This window comes from Neoarius graeffei, chromosome 21, assembly GCF_027579695.1.
Source record: "Neoarius graeffei isolate fNeoGra1 chromosome 21, fNeoGra1.pri, whole genome shotgun sequence".
In the NCBI taxonomy this organism is placed as follows: Eukaryota; Metazoa; Chordata; class Actinopteri; order Siluriformes; family Ariidae; genus Neoarius; species Neoarius graeffei.
Window position 1 is genome coordinate 35,382,103 of NC_083589.1, and position 20,106 is coordinate 35,402,208.

The 20,106-nt window shown below is 44.2% G+C and overlaps 1 protein-coding gene across 4 annotated transcripts in view; it reads right to left on the reverse strand.

The window, feature by feature from the left end:
* The window catches only part of LOC132869705 (solute carrier organic anion transporter family member 1C1-like), a 64,893-nt gene that overhangs the window by 34,831 nt on the left and 9,956 nt on the right, over window positions 1-20,106 (reverse strand). For 2 of the 4 annotated variants that reach the window (XM_060903038.1, XM_060903037.1), the window contains 2 exons: window positions 5,525-5,666; window positions 1,799-1,931 (listed from right to left, as the gene is read on the reverse strand). The exons of 1 other annotated variant lie outside the window; for it this stretch is intronic. In XM_060903038.1, the coding sequence (XP_060759021.1) occupies window positions 1,799-1,931; window positions 5,525-5,666 (275 nt within the window). Of the gene's footprint in view, window positions 1-1,798; window positions 1,932-5,314; window positions 5,434-5,524; window positions 5,667-20,106 lie in introns of those variants that run through there. One more of the 4 variants, XM_060903039.1, reaches the window with a different exon arrangement.

Consider the following 20,106-nt stretch of genomic DNA (forward strand, 5'->3'; position numbering starts at 1 on the left):
CAGCTTGGACAATCTCCTCTGCAACAGGCCATCCCTACAGAGTTCCCCAGGCAGCACCCAACTTACCCAGACTCCCAGGCCCATGGAGGTTTCCAACACATGCATGCCATTGTCCAAATGAGAGAGAAGACCCAGGGAGGGAGCCTGCTATATTCTGTCTGCACATCTCTCAACCCCTGGCTCTCCCCTGAATACAAGTGAGGCTCACGATTTGGATTTGTTTACCAGTTTGTGCCCTGCGATGAGCTGGCAACTTGTCCAGGGTGTACCCTGCCTCTCGCCCATGGTCAGCTGGGATAGGCTTCAGCTTGCCCCCTGCGACCCCTCACAGGATAAGCAGTAACAGATAAAACAAACCAGTTTGTGATGCACCCACTCTCCCCTGCTACTGCTTCTGTAAGTGCCTGCTGTTTCTGACACTCAGTTTGTAGATAAAGAATTATGTTCTATGTACTGTGGGATAATCTACATCCCCCATGATCATGTTCTGTGGGTATTGACTGAAATAATAAGGCTGAAAGTACAGGTGGCAGAAATGAGATTTCTGCAAAGGGTTGCTGGGCTTAACCACTAGGAGAGGCTCAGAAGCTTTGTAATCCAGATCTGACCATCATACCTGCATGTGCTTTTTGAACATCTTATTTAGTACCCCCTTTGCTGTTTCCAATAGACTTTGCACCATGGCTATAGGGATTTGAACACTCAGCCACAAAAGTATTATTGACATCAGGCACAGATTCATCCCAAGGGTGTTCAGTGGATTTGAGGACAAAGATTTGTGCAGTTTACTTGAGATCTTCCACACCAACCTTGCTAAACCATGTCTTTATGGACGCTTTGTGTACAGGGGCATTGTCATGCAAGAACAGGTTTGGGCCTGACCCTTTAGTTCCAGTGAAGGGAAGCTGAAATGCTGCAACATACAAAGCCATACTTTACTATTGTATGCTTCCAACTTAGTGGTAAAAGTTTGGGGAAGACCCACATATGGGTGTGTAGGTCAGGCGTACACCTACTTTTGACCATATAGTGTATCTCACAGTTGTCTTGGGAATGTCTGAGGATCCCCAGGCAAAGGTGGAATCATTGGCAGGGGATAATTTGGACTGACCTTCTCAGCCTGTTTTCACCTCAATTCCACTTCAATTCCACCAGAAAAGCCAGAAGGAAAATGAATAAAAGAACAAAATAATGAATGAATGAATGAATGAATGAATGAATGAATGAATGAGCCAGTTGTCTTTCTAAATACAGCTTTGTAGTAACAGATGGACATGTTATGGAGATGGGGTGGATGGTGGGTGAGAGAAGCAATCTCTGTGTCTACTGTTGTCAGAGACACATCAGAGCAAGGTGTCCCAACCATCCCATGCTACCAGCACCAACATAGGTAAGTCCCTTATTTTTATCTCACAATGAGCATATAAAATGCATAGTACCTATCAGTATATATTGGTGTGCTTATGATGTATGTGTGTCATCCAGTCCCAGGAATACCCCATAATGGCTATCCCAGCATAACATTGCCATTTCATGGAGCAAAGGAGTATTAACTATGTAGAGGCCCCATTGTCATGATACTTGTATACTTCTCCCACTCATATGGAAAACTTGCAGAGGATAAGGAAATCCTGATTCTTTATCAGCTGCTTTTCATCAATTTATTACTAAATTGTCAGTTGCTTAGTGTTGTGTCTTGTTATTTTCTATATTATTGCCCTTAGACTATTTATCTCTTTATAGCATTGGGATTATCTTCTGTACCCATTTGACTGAATGCAGTTATATTGTAACTCACAGCCCCTGGAAAAAGTGAGGCAGGGCAGTGATGAAGGAGCCAATTGCCATTAACAGACATCCCATTCCAATCAGTCTGGGTCTGTGAAGTTTTGCTCCAAAATAACTCACAAATGCAATCACCAACAGGTTGCCTACAAAACACACACACACACACACACACACACACACACATAGAGTGCTCTCCAAGATTACTTAAAAGGGTCAGGGGGAAAAAAAATCCACCTTTTGGTGAAGTCACTTCATCTCACATTGAAAAATCCAACCTTTAATTGAAATAAATTTATTCAGAGAAAAACAAATTTCTCACCAATAAATTATTTTCAAAAAACACACGTGTCACTATTGTTGGTAACTTGCCAGCGCCCCCTATAACGATCCCACAATTCCTTGTGCGCTCCACCCGGATGTGACGTAAAGTGGAACTGCTTTAACTGTATCGAGAGCACCTCGATTCGTCCTCTCGTGTTCTGACTACTGCAGTGGTCAGACGGACTGTTGGCACACTCGCCTACAGTGTTGAGACTAACCGCTATTGTCTGAGAACAGCCTGTTCAAATTAGTTTCGGCCGAACTTTTGAACGACCCGCTAAGTTTCAGTGATATAGTGGTTTTGATTCTAAACCTTTGCAAAGTTTAACTACAGTTAAGTAGTTTTCCACGCTAAGAGGCATTTGCGGACAGCTTTGCTCCTCTCAGCCTTTTTCTCGTCGACGCATCACCGGAGGTTTCTCCCAAAGCACCGTGGGCCAGCTAGGCCTCCATCTCCCTGCTTCGTTAGCCGCGGTTGGACGCAACTCGCCGCTAACCTCCTCTCCTCGGACCGCGACCCTCAGCGCGGACATCGGAGAACGAACTTCCATCGCATTGAGTAGGCACTTGGGCAAATTTTAATTTGTAGCTTATTCAGATGGTTGTTAGGGTCATGTTTAAGCTTTGAGCTGTTTAGCATACCCGCTCAGACACGGAAGGTGTTTGGTTTTTTTATTGTTTGTTTTGGTTCTGTTTTTTTCTTTGAACTTGTTAGACAGGGTATCTTGCATGATATCTTTCCTTAACTCCATTGCTAGCTTCCCTATCTGATTAGCAGCGCAGCGACAAGTTTGTTATTTTAAGCTCCGAGGCTAGACCACTACAAGGTCTAGTTCTCTCCACCCAAAACCTATTTTACACACACACACACACACACACACACACACACACACACACACACACACACACACACACTCTCTCTCTCTCTCGCTCTCTCTCTCTCTCTCTCCCTCGCGTTGAGTTCTTTGCCTAGATAGTCTGTTGGAAATTGTTAAGTACAGTGTTTGGATCTAGCTGTAACGTGGTCAGATTCTCCTTAGCAACTTATTGCTAGCTACCTCAGGGTGATACGCTAGCTGGTAGGCTTGTGTTCTCGACTAGGCCTGCAGGCGCCATATTGCCCGACGCCATTTTGGTACCTCCCTCATTGAGTTACCTGTGATACGACACCTAGGCACTGACCGCCATTTTGTTTAAGCATTGCCAGAGTGGCTAGTCGTTAGCATCTGCCCACAGATACATACACACCTATACACACGCACGCATCGGCTTGCCCTAGTCTCTCTCACACACACGCACACACAAGGGATTCTCTTTTCCTATCTCTTTCTCTCTCTCTTCCCCTCAAATCTATGGTCCAGGTGTAGTAATTGTTCCATTGTTTTGTCTTGTTATTACCTTTGCCCGACGTTGAATGTATTTTGTGAGATTATTATTAGTGAGTAGTAGACAAATAAAAGCTAATCAAATTGAATTACATTTTACTTGTTCCTGCTGTTTATTCACAAGGTCAACTATTTAGAACTCCTTTTTCCTTCAAAATTTAGCTTTTTTATACAACTGGGTTTCCCCTCTAATGCAGAGCTACCATTAATCTTGAATGTAACCATTCACGGTGAGTATTAAGATTAACAATTTAAGATTTTATGAGACTGATCTTTATTTATAAATTGATTAATTCAATTATCAATTACATAATTTATAATTTAATTAATCCCAATTCAACCTACACTATTATTGGTACCCCTGGAAATTATAGTGAACACAATGTAACTGAAGCATGTTCCCCATTTAAATTGTACATATCCGAGTTGTGTCAGGGTGCAGGCACTTATGGATGTATGTGAAGGGGAGAGCGGGGAATCAAACTGAAGATGTAGCCAAATCACAAAGCTAGAAGAATAGTTAAAGGTAGGCAAGGGTTGGCTGATCGGTAAACAGAGCAATATAGAGCAGACTAGAGACATGATGGGAAATACTGTAGCAATAGCGAGGGCCAAAGAAACAGCCAAGCAGGCAGAACAGATAAGGCTTAGTATGACTGGCTAAACTCAGAATGATACTTCGCAGTGTGAGAGGGGTTTAAGTAGCATGGCTGATTAGACATGAAATGAGAGACAGCTGACTTCAATAAGCTGATGACAAGGGATGCTGTGCTTCTTGGGCGTTGTAGTTCTGAGAAGCCATGTTTTTAGTTTGGTTAGAGCTATCGCTCTCAACGCCATTACTGACAAGTTGACTAGAGTGTGTAGGAACTTTCAAGCTGTAATCCATGACTTTCTGATTAACTGGTGACACAGGCAAAATTCCCTTAGTTATCCATCAACATGGGAAAGATAAGAGAACAAACAAAACAAATGAGGGGGAAGTGTGTTGACCTCCATAACTCAGGGAAAGGTTAAGAAAAAGCTACTTGCCTGAAAATGTCAATTTCTACTTTTAAAGCAATAATAAAAAGTGGAACTGTTACAAACTTGCCTGGAAGAGGACCCAAATTTATTTTGCCCCATGTACAGTGAGGAAGAGGGTATGAGAGGCGAAAAAAAAAAAAAAACAAGGATCACTGTTGATGAATTTCAAGAAAAAGTAAACTCTTGGGGTTTCCAAATCACCATCAGATGCCACCTCTGTGCCAACAGATTATTTGGAACGTATGTCAGAAAAAAAAGCCTTTTCTGTCAGTTCACCACAAACGTAAGCACCTGAAGTTTGCAAAACATTACTACAACTTTGACTTGAACTGTGTTCTATGGTTCAATTCAAAGTTGTAGTAGTGTTTTGCAAACTTCAGATGCTTATGTTTGTGGTGAACTGACAGAAAAGGCCATCTCAGTCCCCTGACCTGAATTCCATTGAAAACCTGTGGGGTGAGCTGAAGAGGAGAGTGAACAAGAGAGGGTTGAGGACCCTGGATGATCTGGAGAGATTGCGTAAAGAGGAACGGTTTCAGATGTCCTGTTCTGTTTTCTTCAACCTTATAAAATGTTATCAGAGAAGATTTGGTGCTGTTTTACTGGCAAAGGGAGGTTGTACAAAGTATTAAATGCAGGGGTGCCAATAATAGTGGCACATGTGTTTTTGTTGACTGTCTTGATGAGGGATTGTTTTTTTATTTGAATAAATTTATTTCAATTCAAGGTTTGATTTTTCTCATTTTTTCAGTGTGAGATGAAGTTACTTAACCCTTTTTACTAACCCTTTTTACTCATGTGGGATGCCAATGATCATGGAGGGCACTAGATCATTCCAACCATAAGAATTTCTGTAATGTCTTTTATAATCTGTATATAGAGCAAATTTGTAAAATTTGCAATTTGTAAATTGAATAGACAATCAGCAGAATGTTGAGTTATGATAAGTTAAGCCACACTGTCAGGTGAGGAGCTATAGGGGAAATGGACATGTTTCTTCCTACCAATTTCAAAGCTTCCATCAATGAATCCAATTTGGGAGCTGGGAATGTTGAAGCGTCTCTCAATCTGTGTGAGTGAGCTTTTCATGTAACTGCCCTGAAATGCTTTGGCAAAGAAGACCAAGGCCAAGGAGGCCAGAAACATCTAAAACACACAAACATTAGAACAAACTCATGAACAAAGAAACACACACCATTTTAATGACATAATACAGACAATAAAAATGGATATCTGACCCAAAAGCACCATATCTGTGGTCATTTAGGAATAAACAAATTAAATGAATGAATTAAATTAAATAAATGCTTTTTTTCTGATACATTTTATAAGATCAAATATTATAAGTAACAATGCATCTATATGATTATACTGTGCATTCACATGATTAGTCAGCAAATGTCTCACTTTCAACTACTACAAAGATAGTTTAAAAGCCATCCGTCCATTATCTGTAACCGCTTATCCTGTACAGGGTCGTAGGCAAGCTGGAGCCTATCCCAGCTGACTATAGGCGAGAGGCAGGGTACACCATGGACAAGTCGCCAGGTCATCGCAGGGCTGAGATATAAAGACAAACAACCATTCACACTCACATTCACACCTACGGCCAATTTAGAGCCTCCAATTAGCCTAACCTGCATGTCTTTGGACTGTCGGGGAAACCGGAGCACTTGGAGGAAACCCACGCAGACACGGGGAGAACATGCAAACTCCACACAGAAAGGCCCTCACCGGCTGCTGGGCTCAAACCCAGAACCTTCTTGCTGTGAGGCAACAGTGCTAACCACTACACCGCCGTGTCACCCGAGTTTAAAGCCACCATTGTGATTTATTCGTGTGTGTGTGTGAGGGAGAGAGAGAGAGAAAACCATAAAAAATGAATGTATCTGTCATGCTCCCGGGCTCACCTAACACTCAGGACTCCACGTCCTACAATCCCCCTCACACACCTGTCACGACCACGTGCACTCCATCAGCCAACCTGGAGTCACTTCCTAGGAGTGGCTCCCCCGAGTTCTAATTATCATCATCTGTACCTCTTTGTTTATATCTGTATTTATACCCCTCTGTTTGTTTTACCCTTTGCACAGTATTGCCTCCACATTTTTGTGAGCCTACTGAGCATTTCTGTTTCTGATTGCATTCCTGTGTATGACCCTTTTTGCCTTCTGCACAGCAAAATCCCCAGTGTTGAATTAACACCCAGAGCGTTGATTTAACACCCTACTGTGTTTGTGTGTCCAACTGGACACAAATGAACTCTGAAAGTGTCAGTTCAACACTGGGGAATTTGCTGTGTGGTTTCTTCCTGTTTCGCCTAGCCCTTGTGTTTGTTTGCTCGTCTCTCTCGCGTCCCGGTTTCTTGATCCCTGCCTGTTTTTCGACTCCGATTTGCCTAGCCCTTGTGTTTATCTTGCCTGTGCTTTTCTGATTCCCGGTTCTTGGACTATTACCCGTTTCCTGACCACAACCCTCGTTACTGTGTTTGATTTCTCGGTATTGACCTGACCTGGCTTTTGTACGTTATCTTCTCTCACTGTGTTCATTAAAGTATTGAGGGTTTTTTTTTAATCCGCGAGTGTCTGGTTTGTCACAACCGCATTACAGTATCCAACCTACAGTTTTGTCCATTCTTATGTTAACTCTGGTGGTGGTGTTTAAAATGTTTGTTTGTTTGTTTGTTTGTTTGTTTGTTTGTTTGTTTGTTTGTTTGTTTGTTTGTTTGTTTGTTTGTGATATCGATAGGGATTGCATAAGAAGTGTATGGTCTCCATATTATCATTAGGCTCTGCTACATACCTCAAAAATTATTCTAGCAGTATAGAATTAATATAGCATTAATCTAGCAGTATAAATGGCAACTCTAAATTATTCATAGGTGTAAATGTGTGCGAAGGCTGTTCATCTTTGTGTTAGCCTTGCAATAAATTGGTGACCTCTCACCCAAAGTCAGCTGGGATTGGCTCCAGCTTCCCCCTGCAACCCTTCTTGCTGTGAGGTGACAGCGCTAACCACTACACCACCGTGCCGCCTATATATAAAATATGTATGGATAATCGAGCAGTATAAAATTATCCTAGTATTAATCTAGGAGTATAAAAGAATCTATTTTGATATTTACAGTATTTGTTTCTGTGTATGGGTTAAGCATTCAGAGATTTCGGTCACAGTCTACCCCAAAATTGTAAGTAACTACTCCATGTCACGTCAGCACTAGAATCCCCCAAACTCATCTTCCCAGAACACATCCTGCCACTTACAAACATGGCTGCCATTGACTACTATCCCCAGCACTGCATTCCACCGGCAGGTTCGCATTCACCTGAGTTTTAATCCTGCATACCTGGTCACAATCACACCTCACACTATAAATACAGACTCTGAACTCTGCCATTTTGTGAAGTGTACACTTACCTGAACTTACCAAGCCTTTGATCCTGTGTTTTGATATTCTGGTTTTGAGCTTGTCTTGCTACATGATTTTTGATTTTTAGATTTGTCCAAGCATTGTTGCTTGCTGATCGCCTGAGTACATGCCTGTTCCTGTTTACATCTCTTGCCTTAATGGTTTGGATCTGTTTGATTGGTTTTTTAAATAAAAGCTCCTAACCTGCATTTGTATCCATCTCTGAACAGTTCCTGATACCTCGGTCAATCATCAGCAAAAATGATGAGATGAATTGCTGCCAAAGAGTTTTTGTTTTGTTTTTAGTTCCACAAGAGTTCTGATTTGTCTAATTGCTCATGTGCAAATTTTAGATGCACAAAACTGTGCTTCTTTTTTAGTACACTGTCAGAAATAGGGGTAAAGTAGGAGTCCATTTCTGTCCCCCAAGGTATAATCCACACTACTGTACCCCCTAGGGCTCATTATTGGACTTCAAGGTAACTATGTGTACCTTTTTAGGGTCAAAAAGGTACATATATGTTCTCAATCAGTATATAAATGATACAAATAAATACCTTAGAGGGTACTGCCCTGGTGACAAGCCGTTGTACCTCTAAAGGTACAATAATGTACTTTTGTTTCCTGAGAGTGCAAGGGAGTTTGTATGGGCTGTAGGAACAGAGATGATCGTGGTGCAGTTCATTGCTTGCCGTTCTCTATCATTCCTGCTGTAACTTTTTTTTTTTCGAGTGTTCAACTGTTTTCTAGTTTCGTGAACTTCCCACCTGCATAATATCAAGCCAATTTTAGTGACGGGGATGTAGCTTTTTTTATTCAGGTCATTATTTAATAGTATTTAGAAAGCTCCTTTACCTTCATCATGCCACCTATTTGCCATATGAAATTTTCTCAATCAATGGCAGCATTTTTCATAATGACACTAGGTACAATTTGCCTTCAAACTTTTTTTTTTTTTTGGCAGAATTTAGTGTGTCTAGAACCTGATGTATTTTTATATAAAATTTACATAATACAGTATTGTGTTAGGATCCCTGTAAATGTATTTTTTTTACACCTATCTTTGTTTTGATGTTTATGAATACATACTTTTCTGTTTGTATTTTTAAGTCAAAAGACATTGTGTGTACATTTTTAGTGGATATGTGTACTTTTAATGTATTCAGTAGCAAAAACAAAAGTGCCTAAATACTTATTTCTCCTCACTGTATATCTAATTACAAATAAGGACTAATCACAAATTTTAAAGAAAGCTCATAAAATGTAGATAACATGTATAACATGTAAAGGCCTCTTCAGTATCATAGAGTGTATATTGTTTATTACAAGCTGCACTGCAGTGCCTGCACAAATGTTGCTAAAGCCTCACTCACAACCCACCCTAAGTGTTTTGGACATGCATGGGTCACAGGGTTTGGTAGCTCACAGCTGTGCTGCAGGGTTGCGGTGAACCCGGGGGAAAGTTTGGGTGAGGAGTATGGGCAAAGTACTTTTCAAGTACAAGTTGCACGCCTGACTTCCTCGAGGCATGGGAAAAATTGCGCCGTTAGCCCGTGGAAAGCGTATGTCTGACGCACATGATCAGTGAGTGTGGAGTGCGTGTGACTTGCATTTTACCAGTTTCCTGCACTAGGAGTACGGGCCACACTTGTGAAGCATGTGTGACGCATGTGATTAGCATGTTACAATCACTCATAACTTGCATGTGACGCAAGCCAGGAGTGGGTATAAAACTAGCGTGTCTGCAGCATTCTGCATCTGTCTTTCAACTGAAGAACATTGGATATTTTGTGGGAAAAATTTTAAATTTTTCAGAAAATGGGACCCAAGAAGCGAGCAAAAGTGAAGTAACCCAGCCTGAAATAGCAAAGGGGGAGGAGGAGGAAGAATTTGATGATGATGGTAGCAGCACCGGCAAGCCCTGCACAGACAGGAAGAAGTATGCCTTCAAGCCGGCAGAAGGCACAGCACCCCTCGAGAGGTATTTTCACAGGTAAATACACATGCTTTAAACATTCATTTCAGTATCTATATGCTTATGTAATTAATATTATATATGCTGATTTTCATGTATGTTTCAGCTAATGACACCCAGAAGTGAGGACATTGCAATCCCATCATCGCTGTCTTCCTCAGTCATCGTTGAGAGTTGAATTGAGTTGGCGTATGCACATTCTGTGCTACGCACTTCCTGGTTTCTGAGTTGTTTGCGACGAGTCTTTTTTCCACGAGTTTTCCACGAATCTTTTTTATTTTTTCTACAAATAATTTTCCAGTATCATCTTATTTTTTTATTGTACTTTCCACTTTCGCTTTCCTTTTTCCGTTTTTTTTTCTTTTTTTGGAAGAACACCAAGACCAGAAGCTTTCTTTTTTTCTCCTCCTGTGTAAAGACCACAAACGGAGGCCATCCACATCGGATCTGCTTTAATATCAACAGATCTTCGATTAAGGCACGTGAATCTTTTCATCATGGCACACCTTCAGCCTGTTCAGTGTGCTGAGTGCAGGATGTTTAGTCATTCTTCCTCCATCGTTAGTGACAGCTTTATTTGTGATAAGTGCAGATTAGTTAGCTCTCTGATGGATAAGATTGCAGTTTTAGAAGCGCGTATCCAGGCTTTAGAGAAGGCCAGTGAGAATGAGAAAAGTGTAGTTTCTGGAGGGGAATGTCTGGATGCCCTAGGCAGTGTTTTCCACAGACCAGGTAGCAATTTGTGGTGCTCCACTGTGCCGATGAGGGAATCGTGCGCGGTGGTGTCGTGGCGGTCGGTGGAGTCAGTCATTGGGGTGTATGCAAAGTGTTTACAGCGGGCGGTGTTCAAACACACAGTATTTTTCTTCAGAGTCACCTGCTGGGACTATTTTAAAGCTACAAGAAGCATTTGAGATTATTCAGTTCAATCTAAATTCTTTTAAGTTCTTTAAGAGAAGACAGCTAAAACAATTTTTACCAGAACCCTGCCTGGTTTCATACCTCGACCCAACTTTACATTACAGGGCAGGCCATTAGTTTGCTGGGCTTGATGTTGGTGGAAAACCTGTCTTTTAAATTTATGAAAATTACTCACCAAAATTGAAGTTAAAGTTTAGTTTTTACTTAAGATGTACCGATTGTGGGCGGCACGGTGGTGTAGTGGTTAGCGCTGTCGCCTCACAGCAAGAAGGTCCTGGGTTCGAGCCCCGGGGCCGGCGAGGGCCTTTCTGTGTGGAGTTTGCATGTTCTCCCCGTGTCCGCGTGGGTTTCCTCCGGGTGCTCCGGTTTCCCCCACAGTCCAAAGACATGCAGGTTAGGTTAACTGGTGACTCTAAATTGACCGTAGGTGTGAATGTGAGTGTGAATGGTTGTCTGTGTCTATGTGTCAGCCCTGTGATGACCTGGCGACTTGTCCAGGGTGTACCCCGCCTTTCGCCCGTAGTCAGCTGGGATAGGCTCCAGCTTGCCTGCGACCCTGTAGAAGGATAAAGCGGCTAGAGATAATGAGATGAGATGAGATGCACCGATTGCAATTTTTTGGGCCGATTCCGATTTCCCATGAAGTGTGACCTGCCGATACCGATTTTGGCCGATTCCAATTTCATTTTTTCAAACCACTTCACAGCACACACAAAGACTATTTTCTTTTTATCTTTTCTTTAATAGAACATTCTGCCAGATTTTCAGTAATAAATTTAACACCTCAAAGGTTGAAAACAAACAAAAAGACATTGCTCTTTGTAAAATCTTTCTTCATGTTTGGTATTAACATATTAATTCCTGAAATAGGAAATTCACACAAACATTTTTTCTTTTCCCATCCAATATCTGGCACAAAAACAACTTCCCCCTCATATATTATTTGCCTACTGCTATGGAACACACTTTCATAAGTCTATTTAGATCTGAAAACTTATGCCTTATAGAAAAACCCATTTCTTCATTCAGTATCAAAATACAAAAATAATTTCCAGTCATACTTATGCCATAGCCATTCTATCATCTTTGTCAAATATGTATTTGTAGAGTAATTTCCAATGGAATCAAGTGTAACCAAGGTCGTAAAACAAACAAAAAGACATTTTTTTCTTTCTCTCTTTGTACAAAATCTAACTAGATGTTTGGTAATAGGCTAACATATTAATTCCTGTAATGGGAAATTCACACAACCACAAATGTTTTCTTCTTTTCACATCCAATAGCTGGCACAAAAAAAAAATTCACTATATGTGGATATCCAAATATAGTGAATTTTGTTGTTGTTAACGGCGCGCGCGCCGGAGCTCGTTAGGCACGCAGGACTGACACTGTTCTGCGCAAGCGCAACACAGTCGCAATAGAAAGCATGTTCAAGGTGCCAGTGTAGCTGCAGTCTTTTTAATTGCGAATTACGAGTATTTCCACTTTCATCTCTGTGATACACAAGTTTTGATCGGCAGAAAATCGCCATATTTTAATTTTGACCGGCCGGTTGCCGGTCATGGCCGATCACGTGAAAATCGGCCGATTCCGATCAGCAGCCGGTCAATCGGTGCATCTCTGGTTTTGACCTTAGTTTTTTGCCTTTTTGGTGGCAATCTTTCAATCATTCTTTAGTTGACATTCAAGGAATAAATTGCAAAAAACAAGCTGAAGGTTTTTATTTTAAATATTGAACTCAACACTTACCTCAACCAATACTAAAATGAAATAAATAGTATAATGTAACAACAAAATAATAATAAAATATCATAATTTAGATGTAAGAAACCACTTAAGGTAACACCAAGGCAACTAACAATAATGAAAAAGCATTACCCTAATTGGTGCAAAGCCTGCATGCCCTATCAGAACATTTAATTCTGCGTGGCTTCCTGAAAAAAAAAACCTCCAGTGCCCTATCATAAGGGAAGTGATTGCTTAAGCGGTATAATGCAATAAGGCCGGTTCCTCGCGTCAAGCTGCTACTGTATGCATCAAAATTGGTTTATAGCCTGACTCAGGGATGTCCGTTTCCTGTAAGCCAAGAAGGCTACTGTATGATAAAGCTCATCCCGAGCACGACGTAGGCTACCTTTTAAAATAAGGGGTCGGAAGGCGAATTGGGAAGGCTGCATTATTTTTAATTAGCCTAACAGGCCTACTTGCAGTCCGGGTATATGCACACCAGTGGACACGTGTCTCTCTCTCTCTCTCTCTCTCTCTCTGTGCGCGCGCGCATGAATGAGAAGAGCGAGCACTATGAATGAACGGAACGATACGCAACGGAATTTTTTTTTTCAAAATCGCGAGTCTGATTGTGTGGCGCTAGGAATCCATTGTGTGGCGCTGTGCCACACAATGGTCTATGTATTTGAAACCCTGCTAGGTGGAGTTAATAATCCCCCAACTCTGGCATTAGAGCCCTTACAGCGGGGTGAATGAGTAACGACTCGGCGGCATAAGCGTAGAGCCAAAGCTACCACTGAGGCTTGCCCACAGGAGCACCACTCCTCTCCGCTTCACATGTCGAACAGATTTGTTTTCAGTGATGCACCCACTGAGAAACCTGAAAGAGCTCTGGTTATAGGGGACTCTATCATACGGCATGTGAAATTAGCTCAGCCTTTAGGGGCACCAGCAGCTTTAGTGAGGTGTATACCGGGAGCCAGGGCGCTGGACATAGCAGGTAATCTTAGGGTCCTAGGCAAGCACAGGTTCTCAAAGATAGTTATCCATGCAGGAGTTAATGATATATGCCTTCATCAGTCTGAGGTTACTAAGAGTAACTTTGTAGAGGTGTTTAAATTAGTGAAGGTGATGTCCGATGCTGTAGTATGCTCTGGCCCCATCCCAATGTGGCGTGGCAATGTAGCTTACAGCAGGTTATGGTCGCTGAACTGCTGGTTGTCCAGGTTGTGCTCTGAAAACAGTGCGGGCTTTATAGATAATTGGGCTAATTTTGAGGGCACTGCTGGCCTGTTAGGGCAGAACGGTATCCATCCCACTCGGGAAGGTGCTGCTCTCATTTCTTGCAACATAGGTCATAGTCTCAGAACAAACCTAGTTAATTTCTGACAATCCAGAGCCAAGGCCAGGGAGCAGATGAACAGACTAAACTGACTGTCTGCTAGCTGCACAGAGTCATCACTCGGGGTCCACTACATCGAGACTGTGTCTGTTCCCCGAGCTCAACAAAAAAATAGAAATACTCAGAGTTTGTTCCAGTAACCTAATCAATATAAAATTAGATCATACTGACTGTACAGCCACTGCCAGCACCTTTGATCTAAAGGTGGGGCTATTAAATATTAGATCTCTTACATCTAAAGTGCTAATGGTTAATGAACTTATTACTGATCAGGAGTTTAATGTACTGTGTTTAACAGAAACATGGATTAAGCCAAATGAATAGCTAGTCCTCCTGGATACAGTTACATACACCAGCCTCATCTAACTGGCAGAAGAGGAGGCATCCTGGTTATTTATAATGATTATCTAGGTGCATCACACAAACCTGGTTATAAATTTAATACATTTGAAGTTCTTCGTACTAATATAATGTATGTAGCCTCGAAAAATAGGTCTACCCAGTTAACTCCATTACTTATTATTTACAGGCCCCCAGGGCAATATTCTGAGTTTCTTTCTGAATTTGCAGATTTTATCTCAGACCTGGTTATTTCCTTAGACAAAGCTTTAGTTGTCGGAGATTTTAATATTCACTTTGATAACCCAGAAGACCCTTTGAAAACAGTGTTTGTGTCCATTTTAGATTCAGTAGGGGTTAATCAGAATGTCATAGGACCGACCCATAATTGTGGTCACACCCTCGATCTAATACTAACATCCGGGTTAGTCACACTTCCACAGTCTGAAGTTATCTCAGATCATTATCTCATCTCATTCAAAATATGTCTGAGTAATAATATATGCACCTCACCACTCTACTGTATTAAATGTACATTCACGTCAACTACTGCACAGAGCTTTATAAATGATCTCCCAGAGTTATCAACTTTGATTGGGTCACTATCAGCCCCTGCAGAACTTGATCAGGCAACTGAATGCTTAGAGTCAACGTCCGCTATACTTTAGATAATGTAGCTCCTCTTAAAAGGAAAATGATCAGAGAGAAAAAATTAGCACCCTGGTATAATGATGACACTCACACTTTAAAACAGACCATTCGAAAATTGGAACGTAAATGGCATCAAACAAAATTGGTAGTGTTCAAATTAGCATGGAAGGAGAGCTTCCTGGTGTATAGAAAAGCTCTTAGTGCTGCTAGATCAACATATCTCTCCTCCCTAATAGAAGATAACAAAAATAATCCTAGATTCCTATTTAATACTGTAGCAAAATTAATCAGGAATAAGTCCACTATAGACACATGCACACCTGCAGTATGTAGTAGCAATGACTTCATGAATTTTTTTTAATGACAGAATTGAGAATATCTGACAAAAAATTCAAACTACTAATTTAAGGTCAGACAATGTAAGTGCCCCTCCTAGAACTGCCACCTTATTGTGGTGGAGGGGTTTGTGTGCTTGAATGATCCTAGGAGCTATGTTGTTGGGGGCATTACACCCCTGTTAGGGTCTCCCAAGGCAGACAGGTCCTAGGTGACAGGCCAGACCAAGAGCAGTTCACCAAAACCCTTATGGAGAATAATCGATCAAGGACCGTGACGTCGCCCGGTATGGCGCAGCCGGGGCCCCACCCTGGAGCCAGGCCCGGGGTTGGGGCTTGTATGCGAGCGCTTGGTGGCCGGGCCTTTGCCCACGGGGCCCGGCCGGGCTCAGCCCGAAGCGGTGACATGGGCCCGACCTCCTGTGGGTTCACCACCCACAGAGGTAGCCGTAGGGGGCCGGTGCAGTGTGGATTGGGCGGCAGTCGAAGGCAGGGGCCTTGACGACCTGATCCCCGAACACAGCGCCTAGCTGTTGGGACATGGAATGTCACTTCGCTGGGGGGGAAGAGCCTGAGCTTGTGCGGGAGGTTGAGAGGTACCGGCTAGAGATAGTCGGGCTCACCTCCACGCACAGCTTGGGCTCTGGAACCCAGCTCCTCGAGAGGGGCTGGACTCTCCACTTCTCTGGAGTCGCCCATGGTGAGCGGCGGTGGGCTGGTGTGGGCTTACTTCTAGCTCCCCAGCTCAGCCGCCATGTGTTGGAGTTTACCCCAGTGAACGAGAGGGTCGCCTCTCTGCGCCTTCGGATTGGGGAGAGGGCTCTTGCTGTTGTTTTTGCCTACAGGCTGAATAGCAGTATAGAGTATCTGGCCTTCTTGGAGTCACTGGGAGAGGTACTGAGAGGTTCTCAGACCGGGGACTCCATTGTTCTACTGGGGGACCCAGTATGCTCATGTGGGCAATGACAGTGACACCTGGAGGGGCGTTTTTGGGAGGAACAGCCTCCCCGATCTGAACCCGAGTGGTGTTTTGTTATTGGACTTCTGTGCTAGTCACGGTTTGTCCATAACGAACACCATGCTTGAGCATAGGGGTGTCCATAAGTGCACGTGGCACCAGGACACCTTAGGTCGGAGGTCGATGATCGACTTTGTTGTCATTTCATCTGATCTCCGGCCCTATGTCTTGGACACTCGGGTGAAGAGAGGGGCTGAGCTGTCAACTGATCACCACCTGGTGGTGAGTTGGATCCGCTGGCGGAGGAGGAAGCCGGACAGACCTGGCAGGCCCAAACGTATGGTGAGGGTCTGCTGGGAGCGTCTGGCCGAACACTCTGTCGGGGAGGTCTGTAACTCCCACCTCTGGGAGAGCTTCTCCCAGCTTCCGAGGGAGGCGGGGGACATTGAGTCTGAGTGGACCATGTTCTCTACCTCCATTGTAGATGCAGCTGTTCGGAGCTGTGGCCGCAAGGTCTCCGGTGCCTGTCGTGGCAGCAATCCCCAAACCCGGTGGTGGATGCCGGAAGTAAGGGATGCCGTCAAGCTGAAGAAGGAGTCCTATTGGGCTATGTTGACCTCCAGGACTCCTGAGGCAGCTGACAGGTATTGGCAGGCCAGGCGTGCCGCAGCTCGGGCAGTTGCGGAGGCAAAAACTCGGAACTGGGAGGAGTTTGGGGAGGCCATGGAGAAGGACTATCGGTCGGCCTCGAAGAAATTCTGGCAAACCATCCGGCGCCTCAGGAGAGGGAAGCAGTACTCTGCCAACACTGTTTACAGTGCAGGTGGGGAGCTGTTGACCTCGACTGGGGACATTGTCGGGCAGTGGAAGGAATACTTTGAGGATCTCCTCAATCCCACCATCATGTCTTCCATTGAGGAGGTGGAGGCTGATGACTCAGAGGTGGACTCATCCATTACCCAAGCCGAAGTCACTGAGGTGGTTTGCAAGCTCCTCAGTGGTAAGGCACCGGGGGTGGATGAGATCTGCCCTGAGTATCTCAAGTCTCTGGATGTTGTGGGGCTGTCTTGGCTGACACACCTCTGCAACATCGAGTGGCGGTCAGGGACAGTGCCTCTGGAGTGGCAGACTGGGGTGGTGGTCCCTCTTTTTAAGAAAGGGGACCGGAGAGTGTGCTCCAATTATAGGGGAATCACACTTCTCAGCCTCCCAGGGAAGGTTTACTCCAGGGTACTGGAGAGGAGAATTCGGCCAATAGTTGAACCTCGGATCCAGGAGGAACAATGCGGTTTTCGTCCTGGTCGCGGAACACTGGACCAGTTCTATACCCTTCATAGGGTGCTTGAGGGTTCATGGGAGTTTGCCCAACCAGTCCACATGTGCCTTGTGGATCTGGAGAAGGCATTCGACCGTGTCCCTCATGGTATTCTGTGGGGGGTGCTTCGGGAGTATGGGGTTCGGGGCTCTTTGCTAAGGGCTGTCCGGTCCCTGTATGAATGGAGCAGGAGTCTGGTTCGCATTGCCGGCAGTAGGTCAGACATGTTCCCAGTGCATGTTGGACTCCGGCAGGGCTGCCCTTTGTCACCGGTTCTGTTCATAATTTTTATGGACAGAATTTCAAGGCGCAGCCAGGGGCCGGAAGGAATCCTGTTTGGGAACCACAGGATTTCATCTCTGCTTTTTGCAGATGATGTTGTCCTGTTGGCTTCTTCAAACCAGGACCTTCAGCATGCACTGGGGTGGTTTGCAGCCGAGTGTGAAGTGGCTGGGATGAGAATCAGCACCTCCAAGTCTGAGGCCATGGTTCTCGACCGGAAAAGGGTGGCTTGCCCTCTCCAGGTTGGTGGAGAAGTCCTGCCTCAAGTGGAGGAGTTTAAGTATCTCGGGATCTTGTTCACAAGTGAGGGAAGGATAGAGCATGAGGTCGACAGGCGGATCGGTGCAGCCTCCGCAGTGATGCGGTCGCTTTACCGGTCCATTGTGGTGAAGAAGGAGCTGAGCCAAAAGGCGAAGCTCTCAATTTACCAGTCGATCTACGTTCCGACTCTCACCTATGGTCATGAGCTTTAGGTAATGACCGAAAGAACAAGATCGCGGATACAAGCGGCCGAAATGAGTTTCCTTCGCAGGGTGGCTGGGCGCTCCCTTAGAGATAGGGTGAGAAGCACAGTCACTTGGGAGGAGCTTGGAGTAGAGCCGCTGTTCCTCCACATCAAGAGGAATCAGCTGAGGTGGCTCGGGCATCTCTTTCGGATGCCTCCTGGACGCCTCCCTGGGGAGGTGTTCCAGGCATGTCCCCCCGGGAAGAGGCCCTGGGGAAGACCCAGGACATGCTGGAGGGACTATGTCTCTCGGCTGGCCTGGGAACGCCTCAGTGTTCTTCCCAAGGAGCTGGCCGAGGTGTCTGGGGAAAGGGAAGTTTGGGCTTCCATGCTCAGACTGCTGCCTCCGCGACCCGGCCCTGGATAAGTGGAAGAAGATGAGACAAGACAATGTACGTAAGTGACCCTGTAGTTAACAATATAACTACCAGATCAGCAATTAGAATATTTTACTCCCCTTAGATAAATTTAATTACTTTTTCATTAATCTCTGCATCAAAAGCCTCAAATTGTGTACTAGATCCCTTATCTACATGTCTATTCAAACAGATAATACCTGAAGTAATTGAACTGCTTCTAATCCAGCCACTGGGGGTGCATAAGCGTACTCTTGGTGCCGGTCCCAAGCCCGGATAAATTGGAGAGGGTTGCGTCAGGAAGGGCATCCGGCGTAAAACTGTGCCAAATCTAACATGCAGAATGAAAAGAGAAATACCATACCGGATCGGTCGAGGCCCAGGTTAACAACGACCGCCTCTGGTACTGTTGGTCAACAGGGTGCCAGTGGAAAGTATGCTATTGTTGCGCCAAAACAGAGAAGGAGAAAGAGAGGGGGGAGGCATGTTAGGAGAGAGCATGAAAGATGGAAGGGAAGGAGCACTGAATGTGGGAACATTGACTGGCAGAGCGAGAGAGTTAGTAGGTATGATGGAAAGAAGGAAGTTGGACATTTTGTATGTGCAAGAGACGAGGTGGAAAGGAAGCAAGGCCAAGAACATTGGAGATGGATGCAAGTTGTTTTATTATGGAGTGGATGGAAAGAGAAATGGTGTTGGTATTGTTTTGAGGGGAGAGTTGGTCAACAGTGTGATTGATGTGAAGAGGGTGTCAGATAGAGTGATAGGCATGAAGTTGGAGAATCAAGGAGTGGTAATCAATGTTGTGTGTGCGTATGCCCCACAGGTTGGATGTGAGAATGAAGAGAAAGAGTCTTTCTGGGAAAAGATGGATGAAGTGGTAGAAAGTATACCAAGAGAGGTGTGCGTGCTGATAGGAGCAGATTTCAACGGACATGTTGGCAAGGGAAACGGATGAGATGAGGACATGATGGGCAGATATGGTGTAAAAGAGAGACATGTGGAAGGGCAAATGGTGGTTGATTTTTCAAAGAGGATGAATTTGGCAATAGTCAATACGGTACATACTTCGAGAAGAGAGAGCAGCATAGGGTGACGTTTAAGAGTGGAGGAAGATCTACACAGGTGGACTACATACTCTGCAGAAGGGGTAACCTGAAGGAGATTGGAGATTGTAAAGTGATGGCAGGGGAGAGTGTAGCTAGACAACATCAAGTGGTCGTGTGCAGGATGAGCTTGAAAGTGAAAAAGAGGAAGCATGAAATAGTGGAGCTGAAGATTAAGTGGTGAAAACTAAAAGAAGTTGAACATCAGAAGGAGTTTAGGGAAGAAATGAGATGAGCATTGAGTGGTCATGGAAGTCTGCTGGAAGATTTGAATACTACTGCTGAACTAGTAAGAGAGGCAGCA